Raw genomic sequence first — 21,423 nt, 5'->3', positions numbered from 1 at the left:
GTTAGCTATGTTGTTGTGCTTAGTGTCTTGTAAAGGAGTGTCAGACATAAGAGCGCTGGAAATAGACAGAAAGTCATTTGGACCAGAGGGTGTGACATTCTCTATATTGGGAAGAACTAAGACGGGAACTTCGTCAGTGCACTACCCATATTTCCCAAGCAGAGCTAAATGGTGCGTAGCAAGCTGCGTGAAGGAATACGAGAGTAGGACAGCAGAATTCAGAGCAGCTACTATTAAGCAATTGCTAATAGCGCGCAGAAAACCCTTCAAGGGTGTATCCACAGCTACGATAGCCCGATGGGTTAAAGAAATCATGCTTGCAGCAGGGATAGATGTGGAGAAATATGGGGTGCATTCAGTGCGAGGAGCTATGGCGTCTAAAGCCTTTACGACAGGAGTATCACTTAGAGATATTATGCTAACAGCAGTCTGGTCGAATGATCGAACTTTTAAAGAATTTTATTTTAAGCCGACCGAGAAGTTAGCAGTCACAGTGTTGGGAAGCTTTGAACAAGCATAATGCTCGCCTCCAGTCTTGTCATAGAATGAAGATTACCCCTGCTATCTGCGCAGGGAGTATTAATTCTATTAAAGACTAGGAGGCGAGCATTAAATTCCCACCCAAGTTATGTATTGTATAAGAGATTATGAGATTGCATAAAGTAATGATATGATAATAATGTCAATACATGGACGCCACCCTGATTTTTCTGCTTTCTTTTATGTCTAGGAGAGGAGCAGAAGAATAACTGATGTAGGAGTCTAGCGGCAGTAGTCGCCTGGAATCGAGGAAGTTCGATATTTAGTTGGAGTGTTTCGAGTCGTTGCCAGTTGCAAGGCTTAGTGTGATGTTCGCAATGGGGCTTTCAGAGCGAGTAAAAGAGAGGAGGAGCCCAGGAACAGGAAGCGGTTATTACTGGGCATGGAGTGTGATGGACTACAGAGACTATGGGGATTGTAGTTCAAAAGGATGAAAAGTCTGTTCAGACTGTTTTCAGTGTTTTGTTGTGTTTTTTTGGAGTTTTGTTGAAACTGCTGAAGAGTAGTGAATTAAAGAAGTTGAAGCATAATGCTCGCCTCCTAGTCTTTAATAGAATTAATACTCCCTGCACAGATAGCAGGGGTAATCTTCATTGCATAGGACAGTGGGTTGAATCAACTGTGCCAAAATCTCCAAACCTTTGATTCACCCTAATCCCGAAACTGATATACTATTGCTTTTATCTGCTTTCCAAATGTGTGTTGAAGAGTAGGGATTAATAATAGTGTAGAAAGACAAAGCCTAAGGTAATAAGGTTTTTAGGGACTTTGGGAGAATTGTTAATAGGTCTGCACCTCTACCAGTTCTGGGTAGACACAACAGATTTGGTCAAATATCAGACAAGCACCCTGAAATCTCTCGATTTGCCTTTCGTTGTTCTGACTGACGTGTGGGCTACATTATAGAAAAACAGTCACTTCCTTCCACCTTTTGTTACTTCTCCCCGATATAAATTATAGGAGGGATGAGCCCCGTGTGGAAAATCAGAGTAACTTCATTCCATTACCAATTCAAAACCCAGACCAAGCAGGCTGCAGATCATCTGATGCTGGAATGTCCCCTTATATGCAATGTAAGGTTAATTGTGTCTGTGTGCAATAATTCCATGGGGATGCATAAAACAATTAGCAAATGTCCAATCACAACCAACACCAGGAAGCTCTCACAAAACACATTACATCTGGAATTAGGTCACATTCAGACATGCTCAGCTTACTTTAATTTTCCTTCAGTTGCTTGTGAATCATGTGCACAAAAGAGGTCAGATTTCTCTTAAAGTTTAGCTTCAGCGTTTGTGTCAGGTGCGACTCTGAAAAATTGACTGGTTCAGCGTTGTATTTGATAGTTTTCCTCATAAATGCATCCATACTTTTTGCTGGCAAAATATCTGAGCGATAAATCAGAAGTTGCATTTGTTTTTTGTTCTGGGAAACATGGTGGTTATTAAACACATAACATTTTCCAGACCTTTTGGCTGGAGTTTGGGATTCTCCCCCAGTGAACTTGGATATCTTGAGCATGAATAGGAATGTATAGGAATGTTTTGAAGATAGACCAATAGACTTGGCCTAGTGCGCAAAAGGTCTATTTTATAGATATTCCTTCATCTGAGTCAATATGTTCTCCCATTGTCCACAACTTGGTCCCGACCAACGAAAAACAGGAACAGAAAGGGTTGGTTGATATATATGCATATAATGTAAACGATGTAACTGTTTCTTGTTCATTCTGGCCTGTTACCATAAGCACTGTAACCAATTTCTTAAGCATAAGTGCCTAGATACCTCCGGGTTTGGTGCACTATATAAATAAATAATAAAATAATGTTTTTTTTAATTTAATTTCAGCAACAACAGATCTTGTTTTCATTTATGACATCGGGAAAGGAGATGAAAATGTGACTGTGAGATACCCCTACCCGCTCAACGATGACGAATGGCATCAGGTGAAGGCGGAACTCAATGTGAAGCTGGCCAGGGTGAAGGTGGATAAGCTGCCTTGGGTGATAAAGCTGACCCCGTATCAGAGCTACATCAACTTGACATTCGATCAACCTCTTTCCGTGGGTAGGTCCCTTCATCAATGTTACAAGACCACTTGCGTACACATGGGTACAGAGTTGAGAAGGATTAGAGAATTCACTGAGGGGTCAGCCAGGGGGTCAGCCAGCAAAGCGGGAGGTAAAAGAACATTATATATAATAACTCCAGGAATTTTTTTTTATTCACTCGGTGTGTTTATTCTGAAAACCACTAACTCCATATTACTTGCTACCTATGATAGATATGATACACAATTACAATAGTCAAGAAAATATTAACAATGATCAATAATGGTAACATGACAAATGCTGGTAATCCATATCCCCTCCCTCTCTCTCTCTCTCTCTCTCTCTCTCTCTCTCTCTCTCTCTCCCTCTCTCTCTCTCTCTCACACACTCACACACACACACACACACACACACCAATCGCAGAATATGTGTATGCCAATACAATACACTTAGAATGCAAATAAACACAATCCACGCAGAAAATATGCTGTGGATCAAAGTACAGACAATACACTCCACCCCACACAAGCCGCACAATCCCACCCATACCACAGACACACACCCCAACTCTTCATACAGACACACATGCATACCACACAAGAACATGCTCGGAACATGCATACACAGATGGAATAAACTCAGAAGACAAGTAAGCATAATATTCACATACAATAGAATTAAGCAGGAACAATATGCTCAGAACAGTAACAACAAGTGCAGTGAATGAATACCCCGGGGCAAACTGGGGTGAATTTCCTGAGCGCCCTATTCTGACACGTGGGCGTAGCGGGCCAGTAGGGATGGTGTTGATCCAGCCATTAGCCAATATGTGTTACTGAACGTGGACATGGCTGCTTCCTGTAGGCCTTGGATGTGGTGCATGAAACATGGCATCCCCAATCCTGGAACACTGGGACAGAACTAGGAGTCCATGAATGCAAGTGGCTCAGTGCAATAAGAGAATGTTGCACAGCAGACATGGATCAACCAACAGGCCAGACCAGGGAATCAGGGAATCAGGTTAACAGAGGGTTTTATTTCTACAGGTGTACAGGATTGTTCAAAATAAACAAATAGGGCCAGATCCTCAAAAGATAGTGCAAATGAAAGGAGCGCAGAGAAGGTGCTTATTTCTTTTGTGCTGTTTTCAGAAATGCTCAGGACACCTTATTCACTATGATGACCTGAGCATTTCTGGAAGGGCAGGACAATGGCATAAAAGATGCGCCGTCCAGCCCTCCTGCACACATTAGTGCTGGGAGTGCGCGCCCGACACTTACCTATGACAGGCTCGCAGCAATGACTTGGTTGCAGGGAGCGCATTTCACAGAGACAGGCTGTTAAAGGGCCCATCTCAGTGAAATGATTAGAAAAAGAAAAAAGCATTTCCGTCCCCTTTTATGCCCGCGTCTGTCACACTTTAAAAACAAATCATGGCAGGGTTAGAAATGACACTGTCATGATGTGTGCCTCCTCCTAGCAGTCTGTAAACTTGCAGTGTTCACTGGTGTGAGCCGAGTGGAGAGAGCAGAATACATCCACCATTCCATGGAATGTTCCCAAAAAGAGAACTGGGGAGTCGAGGAGTCTGACCGCTGCATCCCAGAGCGCCTCCAAAGTCTGACACATCATGCATTGCCAATTGAACTTCACGTTCCGCATTCAACGCAAAGCCTTGTTGTGGAGGCGTTGCTGCAGTGGGCTGAAGGGTGGGGCTGGTGAGCTAAAGCATAGACAACATGTTATTGCACCATCACAATGGGTGGTCACATGAGCCTCCACTGAGCAGGGATCCTGGGAGGAGGCACATTATGGGAATCGTGAGGCTACAGATTAGGCAGGCAGATTAGGACATGCTTCATGCAATGTCCTGCTACACCTACAATTCCTGAGCACGTGGGTATGCAATGCCAATTGGCCTAATGAGGTGGCTATTAAGGAGAAACCTCTAGTCAAAAAGAAAGGTAGCCTGGCAAGAACAAGTCTACTGCTGTAATCAGCAGTAAAGCAGCCCATTGGTGAACCTGAATTTACTGGGCCAGCCTACCTTGGCAACCCTCCTCAATCTCTGCACCATTGGTTGGAGCAGGTATATAATGTGTTGAGAAGCCACTGTAACCAGCTGGGCTTCGACCTTCTGCGCTCCACAGGGCGTAATAGGGCTGTTCATGGTCAAATAAGTGGCATGCATGCCCAACTCCCCATAATTACATATTAGATTCCAAATTACTTTTTTGCACATTCATGGTATGTGTTTGTATCCACCGTTCACATTATTTGTTAGAAATGTTCCATTCTCAAAAGGACAAAATACATTCATCACATGCCCATGCTTGGGTCCTCATGAGCAATTGCCATCTTCTGTTCCTTTGCACTGCTAGTAAATGGATACATGAGAAATAAGTGGCAGGCATGCCCAACTGTCCAGCATTAACTTATTCACATATGCCTAATTTATATGGGCACGGTATGTGTTTGAAGACACCATGCACATTTATCACTAATGCTCCATACGAATTACAGTGAGCTGGTGAAAAGATGTAATCAACTGATACTTTGCCTTCTGGCGTTTTCATAATGGTTAGGTAAGCAAGATGTGTGCCAACGCTTTCAGGATTTAATAAACTGACTTACTTCATTAGAATCAAAAGACTTTACGGTTAATAATGTTTAATTGACATGCCAATACATTCCTACACACATCCAAGGTAGAACTCACAAGCCACTCTGTACACTTTCTACAGAATGCTCCAATTTATGACTAATATCACTGGCCTAATGTGCTTAGAAATAATATCACTTGCCAATATGTTTCCGAATCGTTTCTTAATTAATAAACCTGACGCCCCAGTAAAGTGTTCTTTAAATCCTACGGGCCTCATTCCGAGTTTGGCAGACCAGTAAAAAAAGGGGTGGTTGGTTTTTTGTTTTTATTTTTTTATTATGTATGAAGTTTAAAAAACTTTTACACATACATATCACAAAGAAATGAATTCAGAAAAACTAGGAATACATCAAATTCAAATGACTTAAAAACAATCATAGATCCAACTGATATAAAAGAGAAGTTAATACATCTCATTAAGATCAGCACATAGAATAACAGCAAAAAGTTTAAAAAGAAGAAGAGAAAATCAGAACACATGAACATAGATGACAAAATAATATAGAATCAGAGTAATCCTAAGGAAAGAACAAGGCAGAGCCTCAAACCAGCAGATATAACAGATCTACCACATCGATGGATGAATTTTTTAAAGTTCTACCAGTAGTTTCATATCGTCTTCAAACTTTTGCAGGAGCTTATCTGCACATTTCCATACCTGCGTAATAGCAATGATCTTGCTGTGGCTATAGCCGAACATACATCCCAACCAGAATGATTAGCAGGATATATTACCTATGTCTTCCACAAAGTTAGTGTAGTATCGTTCATAGGTAGATCTCCTCCCAGGACATTTAGTAAGAACGTGTCTAGCTGATTCAACTTCCTGCTTATCCAAACAGATTCTGCAAGTTCTTTCCTGTACAGGGATTCCAACCCAAGCACCTCTCATTTCGAGTACATCTAGACAATGTAACCTGATATTCAGGAAAACCCTACGTGCTACCCTAGAGGGGAGAAGTTTGAGATATTCTTGGGGTTTCTTGTAATTAAAGGCCATCCTAGAGAAGGTGCAAAGGGACTTCATTTTAGCAACCTTCTCAACTATTAACCCAATCGAACCTTTCAGCAGAGTCATATAAGGATTTCACCAGTATACCTTCCCCATGTTCTCATCTCAGTGTCCAACACAGCCTCTCAAAAAAACATTCATTCATGGTCTTAAATTCCTTCAACACTGTGCTGTTAACATTATCCTGCGGGGTACGCAATATAGACAGAAAAGAACTAGGAGACGAGTAGATAATCTTAAAATACAAATTGGCTCTATTTAGGTTAATTAGAGTAGAGAGAGAAATGAATCCCATCTCCAGCCTAATAGCCTCAATAGGTGTGTAGTTAGTCAATCCCAAGATTCTGCGCCAAATCAGTCCTTCAATTAATCAGCCCAAGAGGTCCAGTCAATAATAGAGGCCTCAAGGGCATAGAGAAATGTTGCTGCTAAATTCTGTCTGTAAATAGGGTGTGGGCAGCTTTCTGTTTCTGTTTTTCAATATGGGTATTGTTTTAGAAGTATTCCAGCACTTGGGTATCACTCCAGTATCTATCATTTTTTGGAAAATAATAAGTAGAATGTCAGACCAAATATCAGCATTCTACTTAATAACAAGGTTACACAGCCCATCCAGGCCAGTGGCACCAGATGTTTTTAGTTTCTTAATAATGTCTATGACATCCTCTCGATGTATTGTGAAGTTTATTATAGTGTTTTTAATCAAACTCAAATCTCCCCTAAATGTTTCATCTAGATGTTTTACCCAGGTTTCGCGGTCTATACTGCAGGCCAGCTCTTGATTGCCTTTACTGGAGACCGCCCTGAAATTTGCCCACAGTTTATTGGTGTCTCCTGCCAGAATAATTTTAACCATAGCTTGCCAATTTACGTTATCATTAGAGGCTCGATATCTGCTACCCAGTTCCTGTAGTTCTTTATTTTACATTTTTCCAAATGATATGTGGCCCAGGAAAAGGCAGTATCTTCCATGGCTTTTACAGCTTTACACATTTGTTTTCTTTCCCAGGTGTATTATTTTGTCAAAGGTGGAAATAGAGTCAGGTGTTGATGGATGAGGAAACAGTTTTCGTCCCATTGGCATCATATTGTGCATGCATATGGAAATCCATTCAACAGCTTCCTGCGCAGTCATTTTAATCATTTCTTTAATCTATAGGTACTTACCCCAATTGCTGGCTTTACTCAGGTTCCGATCGGACCATCCCAGCTGATTTCCCTTACCCAACACTACAACTTCCCCAATGTTATCAGAGATTGGAATTTCAGTGATCTTCACCATCAGGGAACAGGTTAATAAAGAGTGGTCACTAAAAAGAGTGGGCAGAATGGTGAACTGAGTCAGGAGGTCATAAAGGGCGGCATTAGGGTAGATATAGTTAATAGTAGAGGAATACCAACCATTTGTCCAAGTAGGCTCCAGACCTAATTTCTGATTTCCGAAACCATTTATCATGAGTAGATCAACATCAGCAAAGAAGGTAATCCACCGTTCAGATTTTACATTAAGGTTACTTCTCACTTCATCCGGAGTCATAGTATTCTGGCAATCATACAGATTATTGGCATTCAAATCCCTCTCCCTCCCCCAGAACAACATTTACCTCTCCATCTGCAACAAATCTATCAATTAAACATTGATATATATTGAGTTGGATATCAAGTGTACAGCCATCTCCAGGAGGATCATAGATATTTGCCAGGACAATTTTGAGTCCCTCATCAAAAAGAATCTCAACCATCAGTAAATTGGGACTAGTGGCCAAATGAATACATTCAGGAGGATCTAATACTATTATTTACCAAAATGGCCAAGCCTCCAAAAGGCCTGCCCCTTTCTCCTTTTTTTGCCTTCCTAAAATATGCAGTGAAGCTGTCAAAAACGGGGTCAAATAGTAGCCATGTCTCCTGCAATAAGACTATATCAGCGTCCCTAAAGTGATCCTATGATCCTGTGCTGCCAAGAAAATGGCTATGGCCACGCGTATTCCAGGAGACTACAGCCAATCTACCTCATCCTTGATTGTTAATAGGTGGCAAAAAGGAGCACAACCTTTCCCAGTGTGACTTGATAATATTATCCTTAGCAACTATCTTTTTAGATGTAGTGCCTTGCAGTAATACTTCATTAGGTGGCTCTTAAAATTGTGTCTGCTTCTTTGTCACTGTATCAACATCAATTTCATAGTCATATGTTTTTAGGTCCGGTTTAGCATTTCGAATAAGTGAAACCACTGCCTTAGAGAAACAGTGCACTTTTGTCAACTCTTTAGGGCATTGTTCCACAAACCTGAAATCACTGCTTTTCACCATTCTCAGATGTACTTGTGAGTGAATGATCGCAAGCAGCAGACTTCTGTTTGTGGGATTCTTGAGCCTCTTCCACCCCACAGATATAGTAAAAGATTTTTAAAGGCAACATCACATTTGTATCACTTATTCTGTCCATATTTTACTTCCCATTTGTAGTAGGGCACTTAGGTAGATTGGCTTTGCCTTTCATAGCTTTCTGTGTAGATATTCCAACTGATATTATACTGCTATCACTTGTAGTTTCCATCCGTTCTGTCTCAGTGTCACTTATGCTGAATTCCAAGGGGTGGTTATGCTGTTACTTTATTTGGCAGTAACGGAATTACTGCTGTTTCTACCACTCCACCAAATACAGAGTTTGACATTCAAAGGAGGATTTACCACCAGCATCATGCTAAATCCTCCACTTTAAACCATCAGAATCACTGCAACAGAAATACTTCTCTGGGTAATTCCATCAAAATCCTCATGGAGTCCAATGGGGACTAACAACGCCTTACCACCACTTGTCATTCCAGTGTAAACCAATGAGACCAGGTTGCATAATGGTAAACGATTTTGGCGTTAATTCTACGGAATTACCACTGAACTACCACCAAATTTGGAATGAGGTCCTACATTTTTAATGGTTTTCTGTACTTAAGTGTACTTAAAAATGCCAAAATTGCTACTTACATTTGTATATAAACCAATTAATCTCAAAATAATTTAAAATCCATTGCAAATTTGCCTGAACTAGAGTTGAAGCTCGACTAGATTTGCTGCACATTAACATGTTCAATTTGTAATGTCTTGTGTAGTACTGTTATAATTTGTGTTACAATCATTTTGTCAGTACCTGAAAGACAATCATTACAAGCACAGAGGTGTGGGTAAAAATTGCAGTAATAAAGCAGTCATTGTGTTACCGCCACATTACCACTGCATTACCGCACTGCAATACTACATGTTTGGTTGCAATGTGGACTATTTCCCTCCAGCAAAAAACTCAGAATAAATCCTCCACCTAACCGGCAAAAATCAGCAAAATCAGTGAAATTACAACCAGTGGAATTACTACTGGTGGTTAAACTCCCAAAATCCCCATGGAGTTCTATGGACTCCGAAAATGTGGATTAACTCTACCCTACCGCCACTTGTACTTTCACTGTGAATCTGTGAGACCAAGTGGCGGTACTGTAATCTAGTTTGGTGGTAATTCAGTGGATTTACCACCGAATTACCACCAAACTCATAATGAGGCCCAACATATTCTGTCAAGGCACAGATGTTGCTCACCATAATTCATTTGATATGCAAACATTGCTCATTGCCCACAATAGACTGACTTAAATAAATAAATGTCCAAGGCATTTTGCGGCCAGGCCCAACAACTGAAGTAAAGGGTGAAGAACTCGCCTCTGAAGGTTGGAAGATCTGGCTACCTGGAATGCCAAGAGAGACTTTCAGTTCTGACTAGTCTTCAGCCACATTTCCATGTTATAAGAGTACAAGAGGTAGACTCTGCGCCGCCTGCTGGTGATATAAATAAAATTGTTTGGTAGTTAGATGTAGTTCTGCACCAAGGCCAAGACATGTATAGTCACAAGATGATATATATAAAAGTGTGTATTAATTGTAAAATCGAAATGTCCAGTACCAGCGTTCGAATACAATCCTAGATTGCGTGCATTTCTGTTTGAGCCTGGGATTGTATCTTTATCTTGACTGATTAAGGGAATATCAGCCACAGTTAGGGTGCTGCAGCCGGCATACTTGTATTTAACACCCACCCCAGACAACGAAGCGAGGCGCATAGACTTACTAGTTTCCCTACTTCCTGTAATGCTGTTGACATAACACTTTGGTATGGTGTTATCTGTAAAGATTTGCCAAACTGTTAATCCATCTACTGAGTGTCAAAGAAAAACACAATAATCTGTCCTGTGGGATGGCGCCCACTCAGGAGAGTCTACAATGACATGATCGCTCTCATACAAGAGGTGAACTATCCCTGTGCATTTGCAGCCTGGCACTGGAGTGTAAAAATCAAATCTGTGACTGACTGGCACAACCTGACTGGACAGAGGTGATATGCTACTGAGACTACCTTGGAGTGGCCCCAATATTTCCCAAAGGAGAGTGCAAAAACTATTGGGTTTAAGACACAGTGGGGGGGGGGGTCTACGCTTTAAATTAAATGGTTTCCAAATAATAACTCCAAAGCCCAAGCAGAAGTAATCATCTTTAATATAAACCCTATCACATGTTTTTACCGACTTCTTTTTTGAAGTGGTCACTTCGGTCTGGCCAATCCAGCACTTTTGTAATGGTAGGGAATTAGGGTCTGGGGGCTACGGGGAAGTGAGGTGGGGCGTGGGGAACAGGTATAAGCATGCATTATACCAAAAAGATATGATGGTGGTTTTGTTTTAAAAAATATTTTCTAAGGTTTTAAGTTCATAAATTGGTTATTGGGATGTCAGTAGGCACTCCTTCTCCAATACAAAGACACACGTCTACATAAGAACAATCAAATAGTTGTATCGCAAATGATATATTCTTGACAGCAAGTACAACGGGGACAAATATTACACTTCGGCCAGTAAAGTGTACGGCCTCAACTAGCCCAGTAGTCCTTCCCTCCTGTACCCTCTGCGCCAGTAAAGTCATTTCACGCTTCAGTCTGTTTATTAGAAGGTGGCAGTGCCTATAGTTTAGACAAAAAGTTCAAAAATGGCATTCTTTAGTGGGACTAACAGATCTAATCCTTTTGAATTTAAAAGTCTTAAATCAGTCTCAACTTCGCCCGCCACACAAATACACGTATCATTACTTCTCTTCATTCCTTTAGGGGCTCGTTATGAGTTGACCGGTCTGGAAAAACATCCCTGAAAAAATGCTTGGAATTCCAGCACCAGCATTTTTTCTGGACCGGGGAAACACAGGTTTGCCAGTGGGGCAGCGATTGACCATCAGGCCGGACCTGCCGGTACTAGCCATTACCGGTAATTCCGGCAATCTCATCCATAGAGTCCTGGAATGGGAATTTACTGTCGTCCCCGCCGCCCATAATATCCCAGTAATTACCAGGACATCGGGCACTGGAAATGGTAAGGCAGTTTTCCCGGTATCCTCCCAGAATTGCCGGCAAAAAAATAAAGATTTTGGAGTATGTATCAACATGTGGTCAGTGCGAAACGAAAAGGGCTAGTGTCTCAAGGGCAGCGTGTGTTTTCAGCACCACTGTAAGGGTGATAAAACGCTGTCCATATGGTTAGACATTCCCTTTTTTCCAGTTTTATCCGAGGAAAAGAAACACTACTTTCTTCATTGCATGATAACGAGTAGCCAAGAACATGGCACCCAATGGCCGAAATGGTCCCCACAACCCCTTAAAGGCACGAGGCAGCCCAGCTGACCACCAGGCACAACACCAGAGCAAGATGGAAGAGGTGAAATGGCAGTCGACCGGCCAGCCAATCCCAACAGAAGGTCGCAGGGAGACAGGGGAGGACCACCAGGCAGACACAGTGGAAGACCAGAGCTGGATTCCGCTAATAGGGGGGAAGGGAGCCAGCAGGGCAGACAGGAACCAGTACAAGGCTTGCATTCCAGCTTTGAGCCCTCCAGACCGATAGAGGCTGCTAGGCAGCAATGCAATATCTCTGATCAATCAGGCTCCTATACAACCTTCAGGGCTCAAGTCAAGGGTACACGCAGGTGGGCGGAGTCCCCCACTTTTTTCAGAGGGCACCTTGATATGCTAATATCTGTGACGCCACATTCAATTGGTATGTTAATGAGTCCCCCACTTTTTTTTAGGATATGACCCCTAACCTACATGCATTTCTCTCACCGATCTTACACCGGCTTCCTCAGGAACAGGGAGGGGACCGCAGGACCAGCATCAAGGTCACCTTAGCACAGCCGCTGGGTACCCCCGAGAGCTTCGCTTTTAGAAGTGCTGGAACATTATGGCTCACTTACTATACATGTTTTTTCAAAATGTTTTATGTGGGTAAATAGTGACATGCATGCCAACATTATACATTTCATTCGGAAGATGGTAGTCCAGTTTCAACTTTGCATTCTGGTACTTGTATTCCTGGCTTTATGATGGGGAAATTCAGAACTACAGGTCCCAGGGTGCAAAGCTACAACCAGGACTGGGCAAGAATCTCCCGAATGGAAAGGATAATGTTAGCGTATTCCTCTGTGACCCCCGTGAGCTCCTCACCTTACAGAACACACACAGAACGCGTGCGCTTCTTTCGAGCTCCACGGACACTCACATGTCCCTTTATTTAAAGCACACGCGACAGAGTTGCATCACTCTGCGATGTGTGTATGCCCTTAAAGGGGCAGCCACCACACTCCTCTTTTTTCATAACAAAATAGAAAAAGAGGTAAACTACACACAACGCACAACAAAACACTGCACCCAAAATAAACACCCTTTAATCACATGCCACCCCACACCCATCAGTCACTTCCCAGTCCATGGGCTGGGCCCACCAGTTCAGGGGTCCATAACAATCATTGAGATGGGCAGGCTTCCTCCTCCCGAACCTTTGGGGATACCTCCTGCCTGCCTCCCGGATCGGGCCCTCCTCACCTGTGTCCTCCCGACCTGGGGAACTCGGCGGATGGACCAGGCCACCGTCCTCGTCCGGTACATCACCATAGTCTCTTCTTCGAATCGCCTGCGGCCTGGTCTCTCCATTCTTTTTTAACAAGATGGCATTGCGGGTGACAGTGGCAGTCCCGTCAGAAGCAGTCACCATTGAGCCGTGTACGGCCACCACGTCCATTGTACCAGGCTGTCATGTTAGTGACAACTTGCCTTGAGGGTGCCGGTTTTTTACAAGCACTTCATCTCCCTGAGCTGGCTGCTGGGGCCGGAGCCCTCTCCTGATGTTCTGCCCCTCCGTTCTGACACTCCTCTCCCATTCCACCTAAGCATTGTCCATGAAAGCCCGTTCTCTCTCCCTCATTTCCGGAATCAGACACCTTGTACATTGCCAAAACATGGCTTCTGCTGGGGCCACCCCTGTGGATGCATGTGCGGTGGCCCTGTGCTCACTTAAACACTGATACACAGAGATCTCTGCAGGCAATGTCCTTGGCCGTGGGCAATGTTAAACACCTTATTTAACGTGCTCATGAATCTATCTGCTTTGCAATTCACCTGAGGCCAGACAGCAGTGATCTTGCGATGTAGTATCCCATATTCCTACATCAGTTGGGTGAAACTGTCCCCCTGGAATGGTTGTCCATTGTCAGAACACATGGTCTGAGGCAGGACGTGGGTAGCAAAGATCTTCTCCAGGGCCACAGCCACCTTGTCAAATGATACCAAGTCAATAAACTCAACCTCCGGATATCAGGACCATTCGTCAATTACCACCAGGAAATGAGTGTCGCGGCCTGTGGACCTGAAGTCGACATGGACGTTTTCCCAGGGCTTCATTCCTCTGAGCATGGTCTCGATCGGAGGCTACTTCTGTGCCGAGGACGCCACCTGGCCACACACACAGGCACCGACCAAACTCCTCAACCCGCCTCTCAAGGTTTGGGAACCATACCTTCTGTTGCAGGCGGGCCTTGGTTTTGGCAATGCCCTGGTGTCCCTCACGTACCAACCCGATGACTTGGGGAACCTTGCACCATGGTATTACTATGCACTCGCCCATGAGTAACAGTCCCCACTCCACAAACTTTAGTTCGTCCTTGACCCTCCACAGCTGTTCCAATGCTGATCTTGTCTCTTCGGTCCTCTGAGCCAGAGTGTCCACAACTGACCTCCATGAACACTGTTGAAGGGCCACCTTCAAGATGTTAAAACACTCATCATCGGCCGCCACCTATTCCAGTTCGTGGATGGGCATCGAGTTTGGAGTTTCCGCCTCCACCACCAGCCTCACATGTTCATCGGCCTCATCGGCGCTGATGTTTCCATGTCCATCTGGCTTGTACCTGGGGTGTCTGGACAAGTAGTAAGCCATGTTATTGCTACTGGGCCGGTACACCAATGAGACCCCATATTCAAGCAGCACCAGCATCCACCTCTTGATGCGAGCTGGAGGCTTGGAAGACGAACTGGCCTTGATCGGCAGCAGGGGCTTGTGGTCCGTTACCACAGTCACAGGCCTTCCCAGCATATATAGACGAAAATGGCAACATCCCCACAGGACCGGCAGGGCCTCTCTCTCAATTTGGGAATATCGCTGTTCTGTTTCCGATAGTGCCTTGCTTGCATACGCGATTGGCCGGAACTCACTGTTCTTGTTTGTCTGGGTAAGGACTGCCCCCAGACCAAACAGGCTGGCATCCACCACAATTTCTGAGGAAAAGGCTGGGTCAAAGAAGGCCATTGCCGTCAGTGCCCCCTCACGCCCTCAAATGAAGCGTGCTCAAGGGGTCCCCAGTGCCACGTAGTGTCTTTCTTGGTTAAGGCCTGCAGAGGTTCCGACCGGGATGCAATATTTCTGATGAACTGGTACAGAACGTGACCATCCCCAAGAAGCTTCGGATCTCGGATGCATTATCCAGGGCCCGTGCCTCCATGATGTCCTCGATCTTGTGAGGATCTGGTGACACACCCCCTTCTTTGAACACAAATCTGAAGAATTCATTGATCTTCTCGAGGAATACGCACTTGTCCTTATGCAGATTAACCCGAGTGCCTGCAGCCATCCAAGGTCTTCACCAGCCTGTCCAGGTGCTCCACCTCCATTCTTGCAAACACCAGGATGTCGTTGCTAATGTTCAGGACACCATCCAAGTCAGTGAGGGCCCCACGGATGATATTCTGAAACACCTCCGCTGCAGATGACACACCAAACCTCAGGCGTTTGTACCTTTAAAAGCCGCGGTGTGTGGTGAAAGTTATGTACTGAGAATTCGGCTGCAACACCACCTGATGGTACCCAGCCCGAAGACAGAGTTTCCAGAAGAAGCACGCCCCCTGCAGTTCTGCAATGATATCATCAGTTGTGGGGGTGAGATGTCGTTCGAGCTTAATCGCCTTGTTTGGGAGCCTCATATCCACAAAGATCCTTACAGAGTCAGGTTGTTTGGGCTTTCTGGCAATGACAATCGGACACACCCAGAGGGTCAGGCCATCCACTTTCTCGATTATATCCAACTCCACCAGACTATCCAGCTCTTTATCCACAAGGTCCCACAGATGAAACGGGATTCAGCGGTGTTTCAGCGCAATGGGTTGTATCGACTCGTCGATATGGAGCCTCACTGCATCGCCCGCCATGCGGCCAATTCCTTCAAATAGCTGGCTATATTTGCCAACAGCCCCTGCACGTCCTCCACATACACGGAGTACGCAAAGCTCACGATGTCGAGTGCCTCCACTGCCACACATCTCACGAGGGTGTTGCTGCTGACGGTTGTTATGTAGAACCGGGACTTGATGGACAACCCTCCGTGCACTACGTTGGCTACAAATGTCTTAGCCAGAGGGATACGCTGTTCATCACCAAAGGTAAAAAGGCGCACCCTTGGCTTCTGTAATTTGGGTGGCACCACCATGGCATTGTAGTGCACCCTTGCCATTACATTAACAGATGTCCTTTTGTCCACCAGCACCGGCACCGTTGATTCATTCACTCTCACCAGACACCGTAGCTGTATCCTGTTGATGGTCTGCATCGAGATGAAAAAGATGTTTTCTTCCTCCTCTTCGTCATCCTCCTTGTGAGGGGCACTGTCCTCCCCCTGGTCTGGCTGGGAGACATTGGGCGGGCGCTGTGGCCTAAAGAATCCTGCACGCATCACCACCGGCACTGGAGCTCTGCAAATGCAGGCGTATTGGTCAAACACCCCGCAACGTCCACAAGCCTTCCCCTGCACCAGGCATTTAGCGGGGTGTGGGAGGGCATACCCACACTTTTTACATGAATCAAGGGCCCTTCCACTCATATTCTGCTGGCCTCCGCTTGGACGCCTGGCTCCTCTGCCACCTTGAGCGAGGCCCACAGCACACACATCCACTTTCCCAGGGTACACAGCCACATCCATCCTTGATGCACGCACCTCGAACACCTCTTGCCAGCATCTGAGTTCCAATATGTGAGGCAGCATGAGTCCCGGCACTCACAGTGCCTGCCTGTGCAGTTTGCCAGACGAATATCCCTGTATGAGCTGGTTTCTAATCATTGTATCAGGATTATCCCAGGCACACGACAGGGACATGCGGCGCAGCCGCCCACATAAATTGTCCAGGGACTATCATCCTTTTGCCTGGCACTGCACATCACAAACCGCTCATAATCTGCATTGGCAAGCGGCATGAAATGCTATCGCAGCGTATCTTTAGCTACAGCATATGTCGCATTTGCAGGTGTCAGGGACTGAAAAATGTCATCTACCACTGATCCTGCTGAGTATAGGAGCGTAGCCATCTTGCTGTCTTCCTCCGTCTCCCCAGTAGCGCAGAAGTACATGTCAAACCTATCAATCCACAATCTCCATCTCGGTCCCAGGCTGGATGGGGCTCCCGAGATATCAAACATGGGCATTGGTGTGAGTGCCCCCTGCTGTCTCGGCACATATGCAATGACTGGCCCAGCTGGCCCTTGTACTTGGGCAGCAGCGAGCAATGCAGCAGCCTGGCCATCCATGGTAGCGAGCGCACAGACACCCCACCAGGGTACTGGGGCTGCAACTCACTGGCGTGCTGCTCCAGGCACAACTGCGTTCAGATGTTGCGTGTGATGATGTTGGCCAGAAACACCCCTTGCAGCTACTTCTGATGATCTTCTTCCTCCACCACGCAGCCAGCCAATGCCCTAACAGGCACCATCTTCAACTGTCCAAACATGTGGGTGTAGAGTGACTTGGCACTCTAGTACCATAGGTCACTAAACAACTCCTCCACCAATGTCCAGCCAGGAATAACATAGAAGGAACTCCTACTCCATAGATAATGGCTCCACAAATTCAGTGGGGTGGGCCCAGGGGACAAAGAACGAAAGATAGTAGGCCTCATCAGCTCCTCACCCCACACTCAATGGGCCTCATTATAAGGCTGGCGCTCCCGAAATGAAGGGGGCCGGTACGGGACTGGCCCCTTCATTCCGGGAGCACCGATTACAAGCTTCCCATCGCGGGACCCGGATCGCACGCCTGGTAAAACCTTTCCCTGTCCCGCGAGGTGAAGAGGGAGGCAATAACGGGCCAGATGTAATCTGCCCGTTAGTACCTCACTCCCCATTCCCATTGAGCCCTATGGGGGCTCAAATGGGAATGGGGATGGGTTCCTGCAAGGAGGAATTACCGGGTCCTCCTATGTCGGAGTAACCCGGTAAGTCCCCATTGCAGGAACCCCGTAATGGAGCCCGGAACAGAGGCAGCCATGGAGCTATTGGCTACCTCCATTCTCGTAATGAGGCCCAATGTCTTAGAAATGTCCAAAGCACTTCCAAATGAAGAATACAGAGCACAGTGCTGTCCCCTATACAGGAAATCTCCAAATTGCGCGTGGGGCGGCGCACGAGCACTCCAGGAAGGAGCTGGGACCCTCTCCACCATGTACGCATGATGTCGGCCAAAACCGCATGGTCACCGCCGGCTCTGCGGCATGAGAAGACGGAGAAAAATAAAAGAAAATGCTCCGCTTTTCTCACCGCCTATGCCAGGGCCGGTTTCCTGCCTCATCGCCACTGTTACATAGTCACAGGTTCCTCCGTGACCCCCATGAGGCCCCCACCTTACAGAACACACACGCAACGTGTGCTCTTAGTTCGGGCTCCACGGTCACTCTGCTGCAGCCATGGAATGCCCCCTTCATTTAAAGCACACGTGGCATAGTTGCGTCACTCTGCTGCGTGTGTACACCCTTAAACGGACAGCCACCACATAGCCCTTACCCCAGGCATGATTGTCGCCCACCATAGGCCATAGTAACCACCTTTAGCACCACACCATCTTGTATGTTGCTGAGCACCCAGCTCCAATTCCTTATTCGTCGCCGCTGTAGGACAGCATCTTTTGAAAAAACAGCATCTGTTAGCCAGGGTATCTCCAAGCCTCAACTTGCCCCCTTTGTGTTTTTGTAGCCTTCCTCGTTATTATGGTTTCCATCAGGGGTCAAGTCCTAAAAGAAAAAGTGGGGGGGGGAGCTCATTAACATACCAATTAAATGTTGCATCAGATGCCCTCTGAAAAAAGTGTGTGGCCTCCGCCCACTCGCGTGTACCCTCGACTTGAGCCCTGGTTTCCATGAAGCCGCAGTTAGAGAAGGCTAGGGAGGATAAACAAGTGAACAGCATCTATTTCAACAACATATGATGTTGCCTATGGAACGCCATACCCCATGCGGCTGCGCGTGCTCGAAGAGCATCAGACCTCCGGGGAATCCCCTGACAGCCTTGCTGTTCCCCGGGCCGCAAGTAGACACTCTCTCCCCAGCGGCTGGACCAAATGGAGTCGGTCTCGTCCATGAGCCCTCCATAACCACCCTGAAACACCAAGACCCTTTCTCAAGCACAGGTCCAGTATGTGCTAAGGACAACCAACATATGCCCGAACTATCCCCTTTGCAATCACCAGAAAAATGAAACAAGGACAGCGAGGGAACCTCTAGCCTTAGTCCAGGATCCTTCCTGTGCACCCCCTCCCTTACTAATCTGCTGTCATTATTTGTACCTCACCCCACACACACATAGCTTGCCACGCCCATTGAGTGCTAGAACCCTCATCGGTTCACACACTAACTCTAGCTGAGCAGAGCCACCCACTGCAGAACTCTGTGCCACGTCTACCAACCCACTAGCCGACGCCCACCCCGAAAATCCACCGACCCATACCGCGGCACGGGCAAACGTAGAAGCAAGTTAAGCAGGATACGGACTCCTGCGGATACACTCTGGGTACATATAGCCAAAGTGCCCTCACCAGGAACTGCGTAGAAACAAAATGGCACAAGGAAACAAGTTCTCCAATCGCCACTTATCTACGATACTGGATCTGCACCTTTGCATTCCCCTCGCCTCTCACTAACCTTCCTCCAACTTTTTTTTTTTTTCTTTTTTGCATTTAATTTAATTTGTTTTACAATTTTTACAAAAACTTTCTGTTGGCTAGTGTTTTTCGGACGTTTCCATTGTGAGTCCATGATTTGGTGAAATTAAAGTTCTTCCCTTTTCTGTGTTTCTTTCTTAGAAAACCATGTTATTTGTTTTTTTTTTATTTTTGCATTTAATTGTTTTACAAATTGTTTTTACAAATGTCCAACTTTAGGTTATACAAGACCCCTACAAGACCACTACACAACACATGGCCGGCAGGATAGCTTAGGGCAAGAGCAACATAGGTTCGAATCCCGGTCCTGCGCTTAGAGACTGGTCTCTGGCATAAGGCGCTTTGTAAAGACCAATACATTAAATATACTGCAGTCTTGATTGGTCAAAAAATAGTAAACGCAAGTTATTAGCTTAAAACATAATCTTTTCAAGACGTACTGCCAAATAATATACGATTCGTCGAAATATATGTGTGTACAAGGCTAGCTTGACACATGTTTTCCGAGATTACAGCTCTATGTTATTTATCTAAGAGTGTTTCATAAAGATTGACAGCGTAAATCGTGTATTTGGCAAAGCCTCGAACCTTCCAATTTGAACGTACATCGCCATCTAGTGGATAATATGAGCGGGGAGTTCTCATTTGACTTGTAGCAAAACAAGTGCTCAAAAACTGTCGGTACACAAAAAAAAGCCCAGTAAATTCGCTCCTTCGCTCTTGAATATAAGAATGACATTATAGACCCTTGAATAGAAACATGCAATACTGAATACGGGCTTTTCGAACAACAGACTGATTTAATAGCAAGTAATATTGACATTCTGAGTGGAGCAGTTCTATGTGACGTGGTCTCGGGAAACATCCCGTGGACAAAAATGCCTTTTTTTGTGTGCAATGCAAATCATACGAGGGGGGAGACCACAGGAACCCCTCATGCTCCCTTTACACTAAATGATTACCCTAACCCGCCCCTCACATATAATTGCGATCACAAGCGCACCAGAAAAAACGGTCTTTTCGTCTGCTGGATTTTTTCCTACGAGCATATCACTGGACACCGAGGGGATTGGATTTCAGCTCCACCTGTCAAAAGCCAATGGTTTTCCACCAGCATGCCATGTCATTGGATTCCTATGGAATCTGCCTGCATGCCATTGGATTCCTATGGAATCCGCCTGCATGCCATGTCATTGGACTCCTATGGAATCCGCCAGCATGCCAAGTGATTGGAATCATATGGAATCCACTGGTATTTCGCACCCACGATAAGCTGTCCGATTCCACAAGAACCCATTGTAAATGCCTCCCTCAATGCGGACATGGCCCAAGGCATTTATATGTCCTTGCACTATGTCTTTCTAATGCAAAGGATGAAATGTAATATTTCACATGAAACTTTGGCAAAACTAGAGGATATTATAGTGAGGTTTTCTGCTAAAGAAAGTGAGATAGGCCATTCTCTCCCATGGCGTTTGGAGCCCGACCAGCAAGCGCTTTTGCTCACCTAGTTCTCATCGTGTTCAGACGGGGTGGGGGAGGAGGCATCTCCTCACCTGTGCCAAAAAAGGAGCAGCCCAATTCCCAAAGAGTATCCGAATGACTGCATCTGAGATTTTTAGCAAAAATACGGGGGCATTCCTGCGCATCCTGAAATCACCAATGGGATGCAATTTTAAATGCACAGAAATGAGGGTCATCACCTGCACCTGTTGGGAACAGGCGCAGGGTGAGCCTCAAACCATGGCAGGGGAATGCTTTTTAAACATGGGACAGCCGCGATTTAAATCGTGACTGTCAGGCTAGCATTTCCAGGTATC

The 21,423-nt window shown here is 45.5% G+C and overlaps 1 protein-coding gene across 1 annotated transcript in view; it reads left to right on the top strand.

The window, feature by feature from the left end:
• Positions 1–21,423, top strand: part of CNTNAP1 (contactin associated protein 1) — a 419,356-nt gene that overhangs the window by 348,994 nt on the left and 48,939 nt on the right. The window contains exon 17 of the mRNA XM_069634419.1: positions 2,389–2,607. Within this exon, the coding sequence (XP_069490520.1) occupies positions 2,389–2,607 (219 nt within the window). The remainder of the gene's footprint in view (positions 1–2,388; positions 2,608–21,423) is intronic.

Source organism: Ambystoma mexicanum, chromosome 13, assembly GCF_040938575.1.
Source record: "Ambystoma mexicanum isolate Mex_15411 chromosome 13, UKY_AmexF1_1, whole genome shotgun sequence".
Lineage (NCBI taxonomy): Eukaryota > Metazoa > Chordata > Amphibia > Caudata > Ambystomatidae > Ambystoma > Ambystoma mexicanum.
Note: the sequence above shows the minus strand (reverse complement) of the source record. Positions and strands in the feature narration are given on the sequence as shown.